At 38.5% G+C, this 17,821-nt stretch overlaps 2 protein-coding genes across 18 annotated transcripts in view; one reads left to right on the forward strand and one right to left on the reverse strand.

Moving 5' to 3' along the window:
- The window catches only part of APAF1 (apoptotic peptidase activating factor 1), a 39,720-nt gene extending 32,085 nt beyond the window's left edge, over positions 1-7,635 (reverse strand). For 8 of the 11 annotated variants that reach the window (XR_012623552.1, XR_012623553.1, XR_012623554.1 and 5 more), the window contains exons 1-5: positions 7,406-7,607; positions 4,323-4,464; positions 3,851-4,040; positions 2,396-2,593; positions 1,204-1,387 (exon numbers count right to left, since the gene is read on the reverse strand). Coding sequence is in view for 8 of the 11 variants with exons in the window: in XM_074826987.1 (XP_074683088.1) it covers positions 1,204-1,387; positions 2,396-2,593; positions 3,851-4,040; positions 4,323-4,460 (710 nt within the window). In the remaining 3 variants the exon portion in view is untranslated. Of the gene's footprint in view, positions 1-1,203; positions 1,388-2,395; positions 2,594-3,850; positions 4,041-4,322; positions 4,465-4,971; positions 5,078-6,417; positions 7,364-7,405 lie in introns of those variants that run through there. The other 3 variants (XM_074826986.1, XM_074826985.1, XM_074826984.1) reach the window with 3 other exon arrangements.
- IKBIP (IKBKB interacting protein) lies at positions 7,608-16,975 on the forward strand. 7 transcript variants are annotated; one of them, XM_074826998.1, is made up of 5 exons: positions 7,656-7,765; positions 8,395-8,581; positions 9,476-9,672; positions 11,311-11,428; positions 12,375-14,744. In XM_074826998.1, the coding sequence occupies exons 2-5, from the start codon at positions 8,555-8,557 to the stop codon at positions 13,191-13,193; spliced, it is 1,161 nt and encodes a 386-aa protein (XP_074683099.1). In that variant the 5' UTR covers positions 7,656-7,765; positions 8,395-8,554; the 3' UTR covers positions 13,194-14,744. The 7 variants fall into 7 exon arrangements, with proteins under 7 accessions (XP_074683102.1, XP_074683099.1, XP_074683100.1 ...); XM_074826999.1 differs by having other exon boundaries at positions 7,666-7,765; positions 8,480-8,581; XM_074827001.1 differs by lacking the exon at positions 8,395-8,581 and having other exon boundaries at positions 7,608-7,765; positions 9,444-9,672.
- Positions 16,976-17,821: the final 846 nt, after the last annotated feature.

The following is a 17,821-nucleotide window of genomic DNA, read 5'->3' on the forward strand; positions in this document are numbered from 1 at the left end:
AAAAAGTAACAAGAATTGTGTCAATAGAGACAACCACTTAATATACCCCAGAGAAACCTGCTCTTTCGGTTGGAAGTGTCTTGTTTGCACTTTTGATACAAGACCTCTGCATAAAATTAAAAATTTCTTGTGGAAGACCTGGCAGTGTTTTTCAAATCTTCGCAAGAAAGGTATTTTTTTTCCCTGTACAAAAAGGACAATATTCTTCTACTCTATGTGATCTGTAAAGGTCACAAGGTTGGAGTATTATTCCTGGATATCTCACTCAGGTGCAGGCTTGTTTAGTTTAGTGCAGATTTTCCCAGAAAGTAATGAAATCCTCAAGAAAAAACAGAAACTCTTGCTCAAAGATGAAAAAAGCTGTGCAGCGACTGAGATGCTGCTTGATTAAATCAAATCAATTTTCCTGAAGTTTGAAAGAAACTGGTTTCTTGGTGATAATTGATCATATCATCAAAACCTGCTTTCACTTTGATAACTCTAGACAAAACACTTTAAAGAGACATCAGCTGTTCTGGAAAGGAAAAATTTTCTGCAGTGATACACATCCTTTTACTGCTGCAAATCCTCACACATCAGCAAAGCATCCTATGTACACAATGAGAACACTGAAAGTTGGAGCAATTCTTATTTCCAACTGTTTGTTCCCGACTTTCATTATTCAACAACTAGTAACTTTACAAGTGAATGTGACTCCTGCACAGCTGATTAATGTATTCTGTTAGCAGAAGCCTTATTAGCCTACTAAATATATTCATATCCGGGACAAGCCTACAATGTGTCCCTTAAGTTACTCCATTAAAAAAACCCATTTAAACAGGGACAGAGTTATACTATCTATATTTTACATCTGCCTCTAGCATCTATTTACCTTTCAGCTTTTGTACACTTATCTGGACTTAATTATTCTTTTATCATATGTAAGTCAGTAATTTAGAAAATTTTAACAGGAACTCCTACACAGGAATTAAAACTTCTAGAAGTATTGTTAATTTCACATGGAATAACACTTTCTAATTATCTACAGTAAAACAGAAAAAGGGGAAACAAAAAGTGGAAGAGTTAGGAAGTTGGTTTTAAAAAAAAACACACCACAACACAGCGACATGTAACCACAGCACAGATGCCTTAGACAATTAGACTGAAGTTACTCTGCAAAGTTTTATCAATTAAAAGAACAGTCTTTAATTTTACTGACATCACCTGGGATATCTGCGTAGCATCAGTAAACGAAGACGATCTTTAGCCTCCTCAATGTTAAGTGGTGGCCTTTGTGAAAGAGCAGAGTCATGTTCTAATCTACTACAGAGATTCTGAAGTTTTATTAGGAGCCCTGCTTTGTCCTGTTTTCCAACAGAGATCCAGTGAACTCCTCCTGGAAAGTAATCTAACAAGAAAAGCAATATTAATCATGCTATACATTTAAAATATAATAGCAGCTTACAACAGCAATCAATAACTCAATTTCAATTAAAATATAAAACTGTAAAGTCTATTGCAAGCCAACCTTGTAACTCTACCATTAACACAAAAGGATGGTTCTACAAGACCACAACTCTCTATTTTTAAAGGAACAGGCTCTGTAAGGCAAATTCCCACAAAGAATTCACACTGCCACTGATGATGTCATCCCCCATCTCTACATGCTTTCCTGCCTGTCCCTTGGCAATCCCTTCTGCATCCATCTTGCTGCTAGTCTGACTTAGCATTTGTACTACCGCAGGAGTGCAGAGTTTGGGATGTGAAAATTATCCCAAAACAGTAAACAGGAAGGCATGTAAGAGAGTCAGCTGTAGCAGAGGATGCTGTAGCCTCTATCCCTACATCATGTTTTCTAATGCTTGAGTCCCACTTTCTCCTTCAAGTGTCCTATGCAGGGGAAAAAAAAAAAAATCATTAAATGATTTCATTTATGATCTGCTTTAAGTGAAAGTGAAACTAGTGTAATCACTCCACAAATGCCTGCCATTATTAAAATATATGCAAAAGTTAGAGCAAGATCTTTTAAACTCACATAGCAACCAGAAGAGTCTGAGGATTTAACAAGCAATGCCCAAAAGGAATATAAACTAGATATGATTATTTTGCACTAACAGAAATAACAACTTTAAGTTAATCAGGGATGCATCTACTCTCATAAACCAAAGCAGATTCCAAGGTGAAAAGCTATTGAGAATCTTTTCCCATAAATTAATAAAATACTTAGTGGTCCTAGAGCACTAAATTGTTACAAAAGCTGTAAGCTGCAAGCAAATATTTCAGAAGCACCTAAGAAATTTAGAAACCTAAATCCAAAATTACTTTCAAGATGACATAAGATACTTCACCATATATGTCCAATACACGTATACCTGTAGTAATTTTTATAAAAATATAGATGTTTTTCTAAAAGTACCTTCAAGAAGCTGATGATCCCTTAAAGCTTCTGCTGTTAAAACAGTCTTCCCACAACCTGCCATTCCATAAACTGTGACCCAGCCTGGATCATTTCCCAAGCAGAACAGTTTCTGTTTAATAGCATCTACCAGTTTTGGACGAGTGACAAACACAACTGGTCTCTGTGGTACACCTCCTTCGCAGAGAATTGTCTTAACTAAAGTTAAAAACAAGAAACATGAAAATAAACAGTAATTTCTAAATGTGATGCCTCTTCAAATCAAACCAAACAGCTCCCCACCCCAAATAACTAGTGGGGTCCCCTACAAATGCTCTAAAAACTACTGGACTCACAACACCAAATACTGAAAAAATACTGCTTTTTAGAAATAAATTACTTAACAGGTAACTAGCCTCCCACCTACAATAGTGTTCCAATTAACAACTACATATGAGGCAAGCTAGTTACATCAATCCCTAGAAGTGAAAAGTTAATTAACAGCTCCAGTAGAAACTGTGGCAAACACAGGAGCTCAACATCACTATACCCAACTACGAAATCACTTTCTCACCCAGAAGTTATTGCCCCATGGATGCAGCAGAAAAGAAAGCATGCTGTGTAAGGCTTTTACTTTGTAGTTAACAGCACAGCATTGTGGTCCAAGTAAGACTTCCTTTGATTTGATCCAAGATAAATAGCACGACTTGCAATAGAGCAGGTAAAACATAACAGGAAAGGAAATGTGCATTTATCTGTTGCTGCTGGCCACAAAGTGGCCATATGTGGTGCCATATTATAATGATAAGCTTTGGGAAATCTTACTCAGGTAATCAAAATGCCACATGCCTATGACACTTAAAATGTAGAGTGCCAGTAAATATGGCAGTTAGACATATGCAGTTAGAAGGTTCTTCCCATCAGAAACTACCAATTCATTTCATGTCAAAGATGATACTGATGACAATGTAGGTAAAAGTTAAGAACTTATGTAGAGTAACTAAAAGACCTGGTGGAGAGAATTGAGCAACCTAATAACTCGATTGAATATTGGAAGGTAGACTGAGTGATTAGAGATTACTCTTTAAGATACACGTCAGAATTTTGGAGGCTACAACTTTTTACGCGAGATTCAACTTCTTTAACATATACGGAAATAAAAGTCTTTCATGTACAACAAAAATGTTACAGTTTAGAGAAAACTGTGAGAGCTTCAGGTTTCCTGTCTTTTAAAATAAACACTACTTAATATGAACATTTTCAAGATGACCTACAAAAGTCCTAACTGCTGCAACTCTCCTATCATATTAAATATATGAAATACAGAAATACTGACTACTACACCACCAAAACAAGTGAATGCACCAACTAGTCCTTCTTCACTGGAACAGGTATTACAGATAGTCACTTATCAAGGAATAAAAAAGGCAACTTTTCTTTACTTTCAAGCACAGGGATTGCTGTAGTTACACTGACCGTATGAAGTCATTCCATCCATTGAACTCTTTCTGTTACCAGAGGAGATGGCAGGGATGCCGTCCTGAAGAAGTGCAGCAAGATCTCTGTACCCTTCATGGAGCAGTGCATTATAAAAGGATCTGTATGAATTATTATCTTTTGTAAGAATAATGTTTATTAGCATAGCTGCTCGCTCCTTCTGTGTATTCTAGAGAAAACATTAAAAGACATGTTATACAAAACTGAAAGACCTTAGAAATCATCTAATCTATCACTCTGTCAATTATAGACTGTTTATGGTTACAGAAATAGCCTTCAACTTGACCAAGCCACCAACTCACTCTTATGAAGTGCAATAAAAACTGCATGGTAGGCATACACTAAAGAATCTGTTGAATTCAGGAAGGATAGACAGAAATCGCCATTTTTAAAAAGGATGATAAAACATGTGAGTAGACTAGGAAGTTAAGTAACAGTCAGATTATTCTACCTGTTGTTTCACTCTCTCCTCCTCCTGTAACGTTAGTACTTCATCAGAAATCATACGATCCATAATATAAGAGGTCTTGATGTCTTTTTCCAATGCCTGGCGATTCATAAGTAAATAATTTCTACTCTTGACATCCATATTTCTTCAGTATGAAAAAGAGGGGAGAAAACAAAACCCGTCAAGTCAGAACCAGAATATAACTTAAAAGTACAAGGAGAAAAGTTTTAAAATAGCTTATGAATTGTGGTTTTAAAGTCAGAAAAAGTAGCAGAGCAGCTGCATTAGGGGAAAATATGGTGAATCTTCAGACAAGCTCATACTACAAACTGCAGAAAGCTAAAAAATTAAGTTGATCTTCTACTTCTGTCTTGATAAAGAGACTTTCATACTACTGTTATATGAATTTAATTACACTGTTTATATATATATAAACATATGTATATATACATATGTTTATACACTAGTCTAGCTTAGCTGGACAGCACAGTAGCATCAAGAAAATACTGGGGAAATTAATATTTCTTTTTATCAGAGTAAAAAAAGGCATATTAATAGTTGTGTTGGGTCTGTGTGTGTGGCAGGGTTTTTGGTAGCGGGAGAGAGCTGTGAGAAGCTTCTCAAAGCTCCCCCGGCTCCAAGTCAGACCCACCTCTGTGTCAAGGCTGAGCCAATTAGCAACAGTGGCTTCACCTCTGTGATAAATGTATTTACGAAGGGGAACCTGGGAGGAGGAGGAGGAGTTGTGAAGAAGACACCTATGAAAACACCAAAGTCAGTGTAAGAAAGGAGGAGGAGGAAGAGGAGAGGTGCACCGGAGCAGAGACTCCCCTGCAGCCCATGGTGAGAGGGCAGGCTGTGCCCCTGCCACACACTGAGGTCAGCAGTGGAGCAGATGTCCACCTGCAGCCCATGGAGGTCCCCACGCCAGAGCAGGTGGCTGCACCTGAAGAAGACCAGGACTCTGTGGGAAGCCCCCAGTGTTGTAGTTTGGTGCTGGGAGGACTGCAATACGTGGGAAGGACCCATGCTGGAGCAGCCTGGGAAGAGTTTGCAGCCTGTGGGAAGAACTCATGTCAGAGAAAGTTTGTGGAGGACTGTCTCCCATGAGAGGGACACCACACTGGAGCAGAGGAAGAGTGCAAGTCCTCCTCCCCTGAGGAGGAAGGAGCAGTGGGACTCACTGTACCCCCCACCCCCCTGCCGCTCAGGAGGAGGAGGTAGAGAAATCGGGAACAGAGTTGAGCCCAGGAATAAGAGAGGGGTGGGGGGAAGGGGAAGGTGTTTTTAAGATGTGGTTATACTTCTTGCTGTTGTACTCTGTTGTTAAGTGTTGTTGTTAGTGTTTGAATTAAATTGATGCTCTTTTTCTTCCTCTAATGAGTCTGTCTTTTGTCCATGACCTGTAATGGGTGAGTCATCCCTCTCTGTCCTTATCTCTATTCCCGAGCCTTTTACTTTACTTCCTCATTCCCATTCCTGAGGGGGAGGGGTGAGCGATAGGCTGTGTGGTGATCAGTTGCCCTGTGGGCTCAAAACACAACAATAGTTAAGTTCTAATAGTTCACTAGCTACTGTGAATATGAACAGTATTCTTGAAATATTGTTTAGATGTCATATGCTGTTATGTTTAATAAAAACATCCAGCTAAGCATTATTACAATCAATCTGACCACAGTATTTCTCAGCTCCACTTGGAGGCATATGAAGCACATATAAAAAGAATTTCAACCTTTAACAACTAGACTCATAGTAAAACTTTTGTGCTCACTACATGAATGGAAGGTTTCATTAAAAAAGCATGTATGTACTGCTAATTCTTGAAAAAAACAAAAATATTCCAGTGCTTTTCCTCATTTCTATGAATTTATGTTTATGAACAGTTGCAGAACTAAAGAATCACAGTCTGTGCAAGCTTCTCATTTACTAAGAACTTGCTAAATGTCTCTACGAAAAGGTCTCCTCCCCGCCCAATACATCCCTCAAAATTTTTAAGTCCTTGGATCATGTGATTGGGACAACAGGATGAAAAAGAGAACTGGTCTCATGGCTGACAGCCCTGGGCAGAACTACAACAGAAAATAAAATCCCTGCGTACCAAATCCCATGAGATAAACTCGATGTTGTCTCCAAGTTCAGGACTTGATACAACCACATTTGGATCTTGACACATGACGTAAAGATGGAGCACCCAGCACTGCCAGCGACTGAGCTATACCTTCCATTGTCAGCACCTGATATGCAACTAGAAACTTGTGTTCTTCCTGTATGTCATTAAAAAAAAAAATTGCCTGAAGACAACAGAAGGTGAAAACTATTGTCTACTACGTAAACGTTTTCCAGTACTGATCAACTGTCCCTGAGAGTCCCAAATGATCTCTCCAATCACACTCCTGCTGATCGACGGAAGGGTCCGTAGGCAGTTGCAAGCCCCTCCACGGAGCAACTACGCAGCTCTGTGCAGAAGCATTCACACCTTTTCCTTCACTCCCTCCTTCAGCAGCCGGGCAGATGCAGTACAACTGCCTGTGGATAAACCCACGATGGAGTGCCTCTTCCGCTGTCCTGACGGAATTTCCTATTGTCACTGCAAAGTATGTGGTTAGGAAAGTCTTTCACCCTACCTTTACCCCACCGCACTGTTTAGGAAAGGGGACTTGAAAGCTCCCCAGTCGAAAAACGTCCAGGTTAAAAAAAAAAAAAAAAAAAAAAATCATCAATCCACACGTGAAGCAAATACAAGAAGACAGCACCCCACAAACACGCAAAACAAAGGGTGACCTCACACCCAGACACGCCTCACCGGAGCCGCCGTTACCAGCCGGAGGGAGAACGAAACAGAAAGCGGAGCGCTCAGAGGGGCGGCCCGACGCCGGCCCACCCCCGCCGGGCCGGGGGGCTCTGCCCGGCCACCTCCGCAACTCCCCGCCCCGAGAAGGGGGGGACGAGCCGCCTCCGCGGCAGGCAGCTCCGGAGCCAGGGGTCCGTGTTCACCTCAGGAGCACCGCGGCGAAACCGCCCAGCCACGGCCCTTCCTCGTCCCGTCCCGCCCGGCCCTGCCTCCCCCCTCCGCCACCGCCGCTCACCTGCCGGGCAGCGCCGGGCCCTTGGGAGCCGCCGGCAACAAGTTCTCGCCTGGCCCTGAGGAGGAGTCGCCAGCGGGCGAGCGACGCCGAGCCGCGAGCGCTTCCTCCTTCCGGGCGCGGGGGCGGGGGAAGGGCCGGCCCGGCCCGCTGCCCCTCCGGCGGCCGGCAGCGGCCCGGCCCCGCGCCCAACAAAGCCCCGCGCTCCACGCGCCGGCGCAGAGCCGCGGAGCTTCGCCTGCGCCTACCGGACCCGCTCGGCGGAGCGGCGGCAGCGGCCGCGCGACTGACGTGGCGCGCCGCGGGCTGAGGGAGCGGCGGCGGCTGCACGGGCAAGGCGGCAGGCGCTGGGCCGGGCCGCAGGTGGGGCTCTGGGCGCGCAAACGTGGTCACGGCGGGGCAGGACGGGCCCTCCCCGCCGCCCCCGCCTTGCAGCTGAGGCCGGGGGAAGCACCGGGGCTACGGAGGGTGCCGCGGCGCAGGAGCGTGGCAGTGGCCGGAGGGGGTGCCCGGCCGCCGAGGGAGGGGGGAAGGCGGCCCCAAGCGCTGGGGGTCGGTGGCGCTGCGGGCGGCCGCTGGAGCGACGGGGCCGCGCGAGGAAGGGCGGCGCCGGGGCTGGGTGGTGTCCCGCAGGCCTGCCCCGGGGGCGGGCGGGGCGGCTCCTGGGCTGGGGGTGTCCCGGGAGCCCCGGAGGTGGAGGGGCTGTGGAGGTGCCCCGGAGGGGAGGGAGCAGTCGGTGGCTTTGCCCCGGGCCGAGCGCAGGCAGGGCTGGGGCGGCGGCCGGGCGGTGTAGGGGAGGCTCGGGAAGGTCTCTGTGGGGAGCCGCGGTCGTTCCTCTGGACCGCACGGGGCTGAAGTTGTCCTTCTAAAGCTGAGTTGTTCCTGTATTAAACTATTTTCCTAACTCGTAAAAGAGAGACCTAAAAGAGGTGTCTCTTTTTTTTTTTTTTTTTTAAATTTTAATTTCATAATACATGCCTTCAATCCCAAAGGTGCTTTAAAAGTTACAAAATTCGCATTTTTGCTGTTTTTCTTGAGAGCAAGAGGTGTTTTTTTTCCTACATACCTCAAACTCAGGGCATGCTTCCCAGTACTGGCACTCACAAACAGCTCTAAGCGTCGTGCTCTGGTAACAGATTGGGATTTTAAACAATGCGTTTTACGCCTTTATTTGACTATGTAAGTATCTCTAATATTTAAATATTTATATTTTGATATGTGGCAATACTGCAGAATGATTCAGAAAGAAGCAAAACATTTTTGTCCTAAATTGTGCTAAGCCAAATCCACTAAGGATCTAGTCTATTTTGAGCAGCATGGTGGAAAATTTTAGGCTTAAAAATTCCACTCTGTACTTCCACCTGGTTGGTTAGACTAGGAGCTCTTTTACTTTTCAAAACTGGAGATTCATGTTGCTTGAGTCTATTCAGACCTTAATTTTAGCAAAGACAAAATTGTAGCTTCTCTTTTATCTAGATGCGTGATTTCATTAATCTTTATTTTTCTATTAATGACTTTCTATTAACTGATGTCTCTGGTTTTACAGATGACATGAAATCATTGCAACAGAACTATTTCTAAATTAAAGCTTGATTTGCAATCCCATTTTTAAAAATGAGAAACTTAATTTGCCTCTAATGTGGAGTAGGTAATTTTAAAAAAAATCTACAAGTAAAACAGGATAGTGAAATTGATTAAATTGTGACAGTAATCGACTATAAAAAGAAATATGCTTTCAGTCCCTCTGATTTTGAATATATCTTCAAAATGGCTGATTGTACAACAGATGAAATATTTCTGGAAAGGTGAAATTAGTTAAAGTTTGAAAAGTCAGTTTAATAAAATTGGAAAGCAGTGCTCTATAATATAGAAAACAAATTTTCAGTGACTTATGAAAGTATTGTGATGCTTTACAAAGGTTTACATAACTAGAAAATGTAAACATTTTTGGAGGTATATTTGTAACTAAAGGGTAAAAGGTTGTATTTGAGGATGTTTAGAAGGAACTAGTCCTTTTTGTTGTTTGTTTTTTTTTCCCTAGCTCTCTCTTTTGCTTCTGCTTTTTAAAAACAGAAAATGTCTGAAGTTAAGCAGAGGAAAAAAGGTATTTCTTCGTTCAAGACCAATAAAGGTTCTCAAAAGGTTGAGAAGCACAGTAATTGTGGGAAGCTGGCAAGTCCCAGGACCAGCCATAATTGGAGTTCCTTTTGGATGGACTCACGAACGAGCTTCAGCATAATTTTCCTTGCTGTTTGTCTGGTGCTGATCTGGTAGGTAACCCTCTAAAATGGATTTTAATACTTTCTTTTGTACTCAGTACTGTATTCAATCACGGGCAATATGTTAGTTACATTTGAATATAGTGTTTGGGTTAAGTGACTATAGAAACTTGTTAAAGCTAGAAGGATCATGAAAAGAATGGCAGTATTCACAAGTGTGGAAACATTGGTATACAGTAAGGGATTATAGAAGTTTGATCTGTTCTATCATGTTGAAAGTCTGAAAGGTGCCATGCTCATGAATTGTAAATACCTGCTTTGGGGACTACATCTAACTGTGAAGAGCAACTTAATCTGACAATAAGTACAACAAGGCTCATTTGGCAGATTATAAATAATTCAGCGGTAGAAGTGAAGTAGAGTTTTCTGTAAATAATCTCAGCAGTGTGGTAAATTGTTTATCAGATGGAGTCTTCAAGTAAAGGTCAAATAGCTTTGTAAAAGATGTTTTAGAACATCTTAGCAGCATCACTACCTTAGTTTCACCAGAAACTTTGAGCTTCATGCGGAAATGATACAATGAGATACTGAGAACTCCAGTGCAAGAAGTTAGTCCAGATTTTGATACGCTCTAGGTATCAATCTGAAAATTAAGGTAAAATTTGTTTTTATTTTAACATCACCCAGATTTCATTATATAAATCTTTGAGAAACAGAATGACATAGTAGAATAAAATAATTAGTGATGCTTCTGCTTACTGTTTTATATATGTTTATGTCTGGTTTGCATTTATCATCTATAGCTAGCATTTTAGCTTTTCTTGCCAAGCTTAATCTGTATAGAGTATTGTAGATCTTTTGAAACTTCTAATTGCTATTCAATGTATTTAATGTCAATTTATGAAAGCACAAATATTTTAAATAAACTCTGTTGTTCTAGATAAAATTGTTCTTACTACTGAGAGGACCCCTGCATAGTCTACAACAAGCCTTGTTTTGGGATTAATAAACACCCAGCAAAAATCAGGTTTTTTTGCTTGGTTGTCTCATTTTCTTTTTAACTGGACAGCACTTACAGTTCAGAAAACTCTCAAGCTCACGGTAAATGAATCTAGAATGTATGTAAAGTACAGGACTGAGAACTCTATTAATCTGTTCAAAGCTAGCATCGTCATAACAGTAGCTATACAAGCTTTGCACCATATGTTCCTGGATGGTTACAATTAAACAATGTTAGAGTTAACCAGCCTTTCTAAATCCAGAGGTTTCTATGCACGATTTTATGATACTTAGCAAGAAAGTTCCAAATTATTTTTTTGCGTTTTATTTCCACTGATTATATAATACATTATCAGCAAAATACATTGAGGCAATGCATTATGAGCATGTAACAGCCCCTCTGTCAGCAGTCTTATCAGACATTTTTCCTGTTTGAATAGCATACAGTGTAAAAATGAAGCACGTTTATGGATGTTCCCTTATTTTTCTACCTCTATTGGATGGTAACTCCAATATGAAAGACAGTTCAACTTCATTAAATTCTGATTTTTTTTCTCTCACATATTGATCGAGCAAATTCTGTGAACACAAATCTCTGCAGTAACAGATTGCTGTGAGTCAGGTCCTGGAACACTTAATATGTGCTAATTATATAGTTATGTTTACTATTTATTTACTTGCAATTTGCAGGTTCCTATTTCAGCAGTCAGGTCAATTTGCTGATATGGAAGAAAAGTACAATTTCTTACAGCAAAAAGCTGAAAAATTCCTGGATGTGGAAAATAAAATTAACTTAATTTCTGAAAAGGTAATCATTAACATCTTAATTGGATAACCTCTGGGGGACATTTGCCATTGTTTTACTTTGTTGTCATTTAGTTAAATTTAACTGACTGTTTTAAAATAAATTCTCATAATGTATTTTACTTGCCTGTGAATAGGCCTTTGGAGAATATTTTGTGTGACTAAACGTGTCAATCCATACCATTGTTCAAATATGTGAATATAGTGGTTGTATCTCGGTATTATTTTTTAGACACTAAGCTATTTTTGAAAACTTACATTTATGCACATACTTCATTCTACCAGTACTGTTCTGTGTATAATTCTAATGTACATTGATTTGCAGAAAATTTACAGGCATTTATGTAGTAGACCTGTTCTAATGATATGAAAGGCCTAATAAAGGGATAGTTTTATTTTTTCATTGCTATTTTATTTTATCTACGTGTGTCATTAACAAGTAGAAAGCCTGAGCTGGCTGCCAAATTATCCTCTATATTTTACAGATAATGATGGGATTAGGATTAGAGCATGGTTTATGCCAGTGATGATGTTTTAGCACTGATCTCATAATGATGTCATTTATACATGATGTAATTTGGATGCTTATGTACTACACTTCATATTGCAAAATGTTGCATGGGATTTATGTAGTGTGATATATTTTACAAAAAACTCCCTCAAAAAAACCAAACCAAAAAATCACCATGGCAAATAAGGGATTGACAACAAAGAAAATGGCATATATGCTATAGAAATTCAACAACAAACATAACCTTTTCTGTGACTTTTTCATGCTAGGTTAATCAACAGTATTTTAAAGATGAATTATGAAAACAAATCTTATAGGAGCTTTTTAACAAGTAAAGTGGCTTCTAAGGGACTTTATTCTCTGTTAAATAAATGCAGATGGTTTTCTGTTCTTACTTTTGTTAAGTAGACATGGATATTGTTTTGTGTTATAAATGCAGCTTGAGTCTTCTGAAAGTATCCTACGAGAAGCTGCCTCATCCATCTCTGTGATGACGGAGTTTGAGCAGGAAATACCTTATCTTCATAACATCATAAATGATATTCAGAACAATCAACAGACTCTCTCTATAAAGATGCAGAGCATTAATGAGAAGTTCCAAAATGTTACAAATTCCTGGAGAAGAAGCTTGGATGAAATGAACACAAACACTAGTGGTTTAAAATCTGAAGCAAAGTTCATACATACAGAAGTTACTTCCCAAATTAATGAATTTGACCAAAGAATTAAATCCCTTTCAGAGAGAGTAAGAGATTCAGAAGACAGTACAGCCAGAAATATCAAAACACTAAAAAGGCAAGAAGATGATGAATTCTCTAGAGTTGAACATAAGTTGGACTTGCATGCAAAGGCAGTTGAAAAGCTAGAACAACAACAGAATAGTCTGGTAGCCAAGGACACAGACCTGAATCAGAAACTTGTGAACTATGAACCTAAAATTGAGGAGTGCAAGACCCATTTGCCAGCAATTGAAAATGCTATTCACTCTATTCTTAGATTATCAAGTGAATTGCTAAGTATGGAGAAAAAGATCGAGGACTTGACAACACAGCTATATACTGTTGAAAATCGTATGTTGAAAACTGTTTCCCATACAGTGGCGATGCAAAAGGTTCTTGAAGGCATGCAGTACAATGACAACATACTGAAAATGCAAAATGAAATAGTGGTTTTAGAAGAAGTAGTGCATGACATAAAAGTATCTTCAAAAGCAAAAGAAAGCTGTAACTTAGAAAATGACCAGAATGGGGATAAGTGAATTTGGACATAGGGTTTTCATTGATGAAAGAGCCTGTTAATTTATTATAAATAATGGGATTCCAACATATGTTAAGGATAGCTGAAATATTGTCATTAATTTAAATAGGCATTGGATCAGACTGAAAGGCAAACTAGAGAGCAAGAAATACTGTTTTAAATGAGGAAAAGAGTATTTTCTTAAATTAAGGATTATTTTCACCTTATTTATTAAAAGTTCATTTTTATTAAGAAGTAATTTGAAGCAAAGTATTTAGATTTAAGGAAAAAATTCAAAACCGGAGACATCAGATTACAATTTATATTTAGTTTTCACTATGTAGTTTTTTATATTGTTACTTTTTGTATTATATTCCATGAAATTGTAACACAATGAACAATTAAGTTCTTATCTCTAGGCAGATATACATGTACCTCACTTTTAATGTATTATATACCATAATGTTTTTGTACTTACAGTACAGACTTCTCAATGTCAGAGTTGTTACCGGAATCTACATATTTTATGTGCAGGAAAGCACTAAGTACATTTTTAACAGCTGAAGCTTAGATATAACAGCATTGCAGAAAACACTAGTCAAGTACCCTTTACTGACAACCTGCTCTTGTACTGATATTTGTAAGCAAGGGATTATGTAGCAGTTGGTGTTATCTTTTATTTCTTTGATCCCATGTGAATAGCCACCTTAGACCTCATTGCCAGCCCTTTCAAACTTCTTAAAATCACTGCCGTAGTTTTGTTCTGCCAATGAAGTCATTGGACTACATATAGACTGAAGTTCTTATTAACATATTCCTGTTAGCTGCTGCTTCTGTCATTTAATTTGCAAGTTTGGTGTCATCAGTCATTGTATTAGTTTGGGGTTGGGTTTTTTTGTGGTTTTGTTTTGGTGCTGTTAGAAACAAGTTTAACCTTTTCTTATGTAGAATGTTTTCAGTTAACATTACATGACATGTCTGGTATTGCTTTGCATTACAAAGGGAAAAAAACAGTGTCACTGACATTGTTTCCCAAAGAGCTGCAAAAGCAATTACTGAAAGCCATGGAGTTATGTACTTGGGGGCAGGGAATATGTAATTTATCCATAAGTCTAATAGATCTACTTATATGGGATGTAATACTACCTAGTAGGCCTGTAGTTGTTCATTGAAATCTGGATCTTGGGACCACTATAAATTTGTGTCTACAGATTTGTCTTGATAATTTCCAATTCCTGATTTCTAAACTCAGCAAAGGAGATTGCTTAGTAGACAGTGTGAACCCACAACATTTATGACTTAATCAGGCTTAAGTTAAATTATTCTGGTTTTGTACATTAATTTATGTAGAACTCTACTGAAATCTTCACTACAGTTAATGCTGCCCATTCAAGAGACTATTAAACCAGCATTTCTCAATGTTATAGTCTTAACCGTTTCATAAATTTATTACTTATATATATAGATTTGTATCTCTTTACAGTCATACTCAATAAAATGTAGTGGATTGCCCTGTCCTGGTACATAATCTAATTCAAAATAAATTGCTCTTCCGGAAAGGGTATGGAATAAATACTTTAATGTTCAGTGTTCCATTAAGAAATACTATTCTATATGGAAATGTTTTGTAAATACTTTTCACAAGTGTGTTCCCATGTGTCTACTTTATACATTTTTGGGGAAAGGTGGCTAAATGACCAGTGGCATGCTCCCCAATTTAATGTTGAAAGCTGAATGTACACGAGATTGAACAGGAAATCCTCATCCTTAGAGAACAGTAAGTAGGAAACCAGCATGACTGTCCACAGCCTAAATTTTGGTATTTTGTTTCTAAGCAAACAGTTCTGTGCTACTGAGGAATGACCAACACTATCAAAAAGTTTAAAATATTTGTTTCTTTGGTGATATTTTTACTACTAGTATCAAGAAAAGGATTAGTGTGGAACTAATTATAGTCTCTTAGAATATTCAGCTTTTCTCTTTCTTTCTAAGTTCTACACTGACTTGTTAGGGATTGAACAGGATAGTATCACTTGGGTATTTTCCTTTCTTCCTCTCAAATTTGAAAACCAAGAACAAATTGTTGAAAAAAACAGAAAAAAGTGAACTAGCAAATTCAGCCCAGAATCCCAACAGTAGCATACATGTTCCCTCATTAACATAGCTTTTCTAGAGGCAGGCTGTTTTAAGTCATGTTTTTCCTGTAAAGTAGTTTGGTAGCTATTTAAACAAAAGGGAACCATGCCTAATTCCTTTGGTTTTTTATTCCGTTGAATAGATATGATTACCAAAATAAAAACACCTCAGTTAAATATGATCCATGATTTCTGAATACGAGAATTTTAAAGTAGGCATCTTCTTAAAATGTTACTGAATATCTTTCTACATGTGTCTTTCCAGATCACACAGGTTTTAGGCTTAATACAAACATTTCTCTAAATCAGAAGATTGCATTTGATTACTTGTGTTTTCAGAATTCATGCTGGAAAGTCATATAGCACCTTCCTGTAACTTTTGTTATAATAGAAGAAGCAGTAACACTTGAATTTGCTATGTATACTGAAAGGAAAAAAAAAATGAAATTTTTGTTTCTGTTGCAACAGAAGTTTATTTCCTAAAGACAGGGTTTGCACTCAATTTTAGTATCAGAATAGTAAGATATTTCATTAGTTTAGAGCTTTAATTTTGATACGAGTTATTAAACTAGAAATTTTGTCAAATATTTTTATTTGCATCCCTCTAGTGTGAAAAGACTTGGAACATAATGGAACAGCTGGAAGATCTTCAAATAATTTCTCACATTAAACATTTGCAGGAAGATATTTATACAATGAAAATATGGTCTAGCAGCATAATTAAAAAACAAGAACAACTGCAGAAGAATTTGACAACTCTTTTTCATGCAGTTTCAAGTGTTGAACAGAATGCAGCTTCTGTAGCAAAAAACGTAACTTTGACGATTGTGACAGTAAAAACTGACATAAGGCGCATTTCAGGCCTAGTCTCAGATATGACTGCGTTGACAAATTCTCTGCAAACACTAGAAGATAAAGTAGAAAAAGGTGAGAAGATGACAGTAAAAAATATAGGTGACCTACTTACCAGTAGCATTGACCGAAGTACAGAACTACAAAACTTGGCATCCAGTAACGGAAGAAAAATTGAGCAAATTAAGACAGCATTATCTGAGTTAAGGAGTGACTTTAACAAGCATTCGGATAGATTTTTGAATCTCGAAGGTGACAGAGCAAAAGTTCTCAAGACTGTTACATTTGCAAATGATTTAAAACCCAAGATGTACAAACTTAAAAAGGATTTTGCCATCCTGGAGCCATTAATAAACGACCTAACACTGAGAATAGGAAGATTAGTGGAGGATGTATTACGACGGGAGAAGGAAATTGCTTTACTGAATGAGAAATTTTCCAATCTAACAAGAGTTCAAACTGAGATCAAAGATATGAAAGATGAAGTAACCAAGATTTCAGACATGAATTGATCATGGTGAAATGCCACTGCCTAAAGAATAGTAGTGTTTGAGGAGTGTTAACTCTATCATGTGTAGTACTAAGAAGAAAGACTGTATTTAAAGGCTTCATGTAGAAGCACACCAAAACTTAACTAGTGATTTGTCCTCTTCCTTTGAAAAGGACAGAAAAAATTCATACTGATTTGAAGGGACAAGGTATAATGTAAGAAAAAAACCCATGTCTCTGTGCATGTATTTATCTTTCTGAAGGACGACAGATGCTATATTTAATAAATTGCTTGTTTTGTACAATAAAACAGTGTTAAAGTATAAAATGTTGTTCTTGCCTTTAGAAAGAAAGAAACATTTCTTTTTCGTGAAGAAAGCAGGACCCAAGACTGATCTTCAGCTTTCCTTTCCTGCTCCAAAGGAAGGAATAAAATTGTGGTTTCCAGAAAGAGTTAAGAGTTTGTCAAACTGCAGCAGCAATTTAATTTTTGTCTCAATATATTCACTCTGATTTTTTGTAAACTATAGCACTTTTTTTAAAATAATATTTAAAGAGGTAAATGCAGTGAAGCAAGCAATGCCCAGAAATATTGCTGATGCCTTGCAAAGTTTGTCACACATTTAGATGGAATAATTTGCATAAGGTTTTGTGTGAGGCTTTATAATTGTAAATCATAATTACTGTACAGCACTCTTATGCCTTTAAAACACAGAACTCTGTATGAGGACAGTGCTTTGAAGACCTGACCCCCCTACTGATGGCTTTCTGCCAGTGCATGGTATCTGTTCAGAAATCCGAACAGTGTTACTCATTCATTGTTTCTTAGCCTGTGAAATACTATAGTAAGCAGCAGAATTAGCAAAGAGAAGCTACTTAGGTCCCAAAAGGTTAGACTGATACGAGCCACTGGCAGTATTTCTGTGGTGAAGAGCAAGAGTTTAACAAGATCTGAGGCATTTGAAAATGTGGTAGGCGATAGACTGAAGTAACAAGATAATGGGAATGGGTTTAGCAGAGGAAAGGAGAAAAATAGGAATAAAAATTACTATAAAAACAATTAGGAGAGATGCAACAATTCAGAAAATCCCTATAAATGAAATTATATCAAGAAGTACAAGCATACAGTAAGGCCTTTATAACTTCTCAATTGTTTAGTTGGTCATACCTGAAC

This window comes from Strix aluco, chromosome 5 (assembly GCF_031877795.1).
Source record: "Strix aluco isolate bStrAlu1 chromosome 5, bStrAlu1.hap1, whole genome shotgun sequence".
Lineage (NCBI taxonomy): Eukaryota > Metazoa > Chordata > Aves > Strigiformes > Strigidae > Strix > Strix aluco.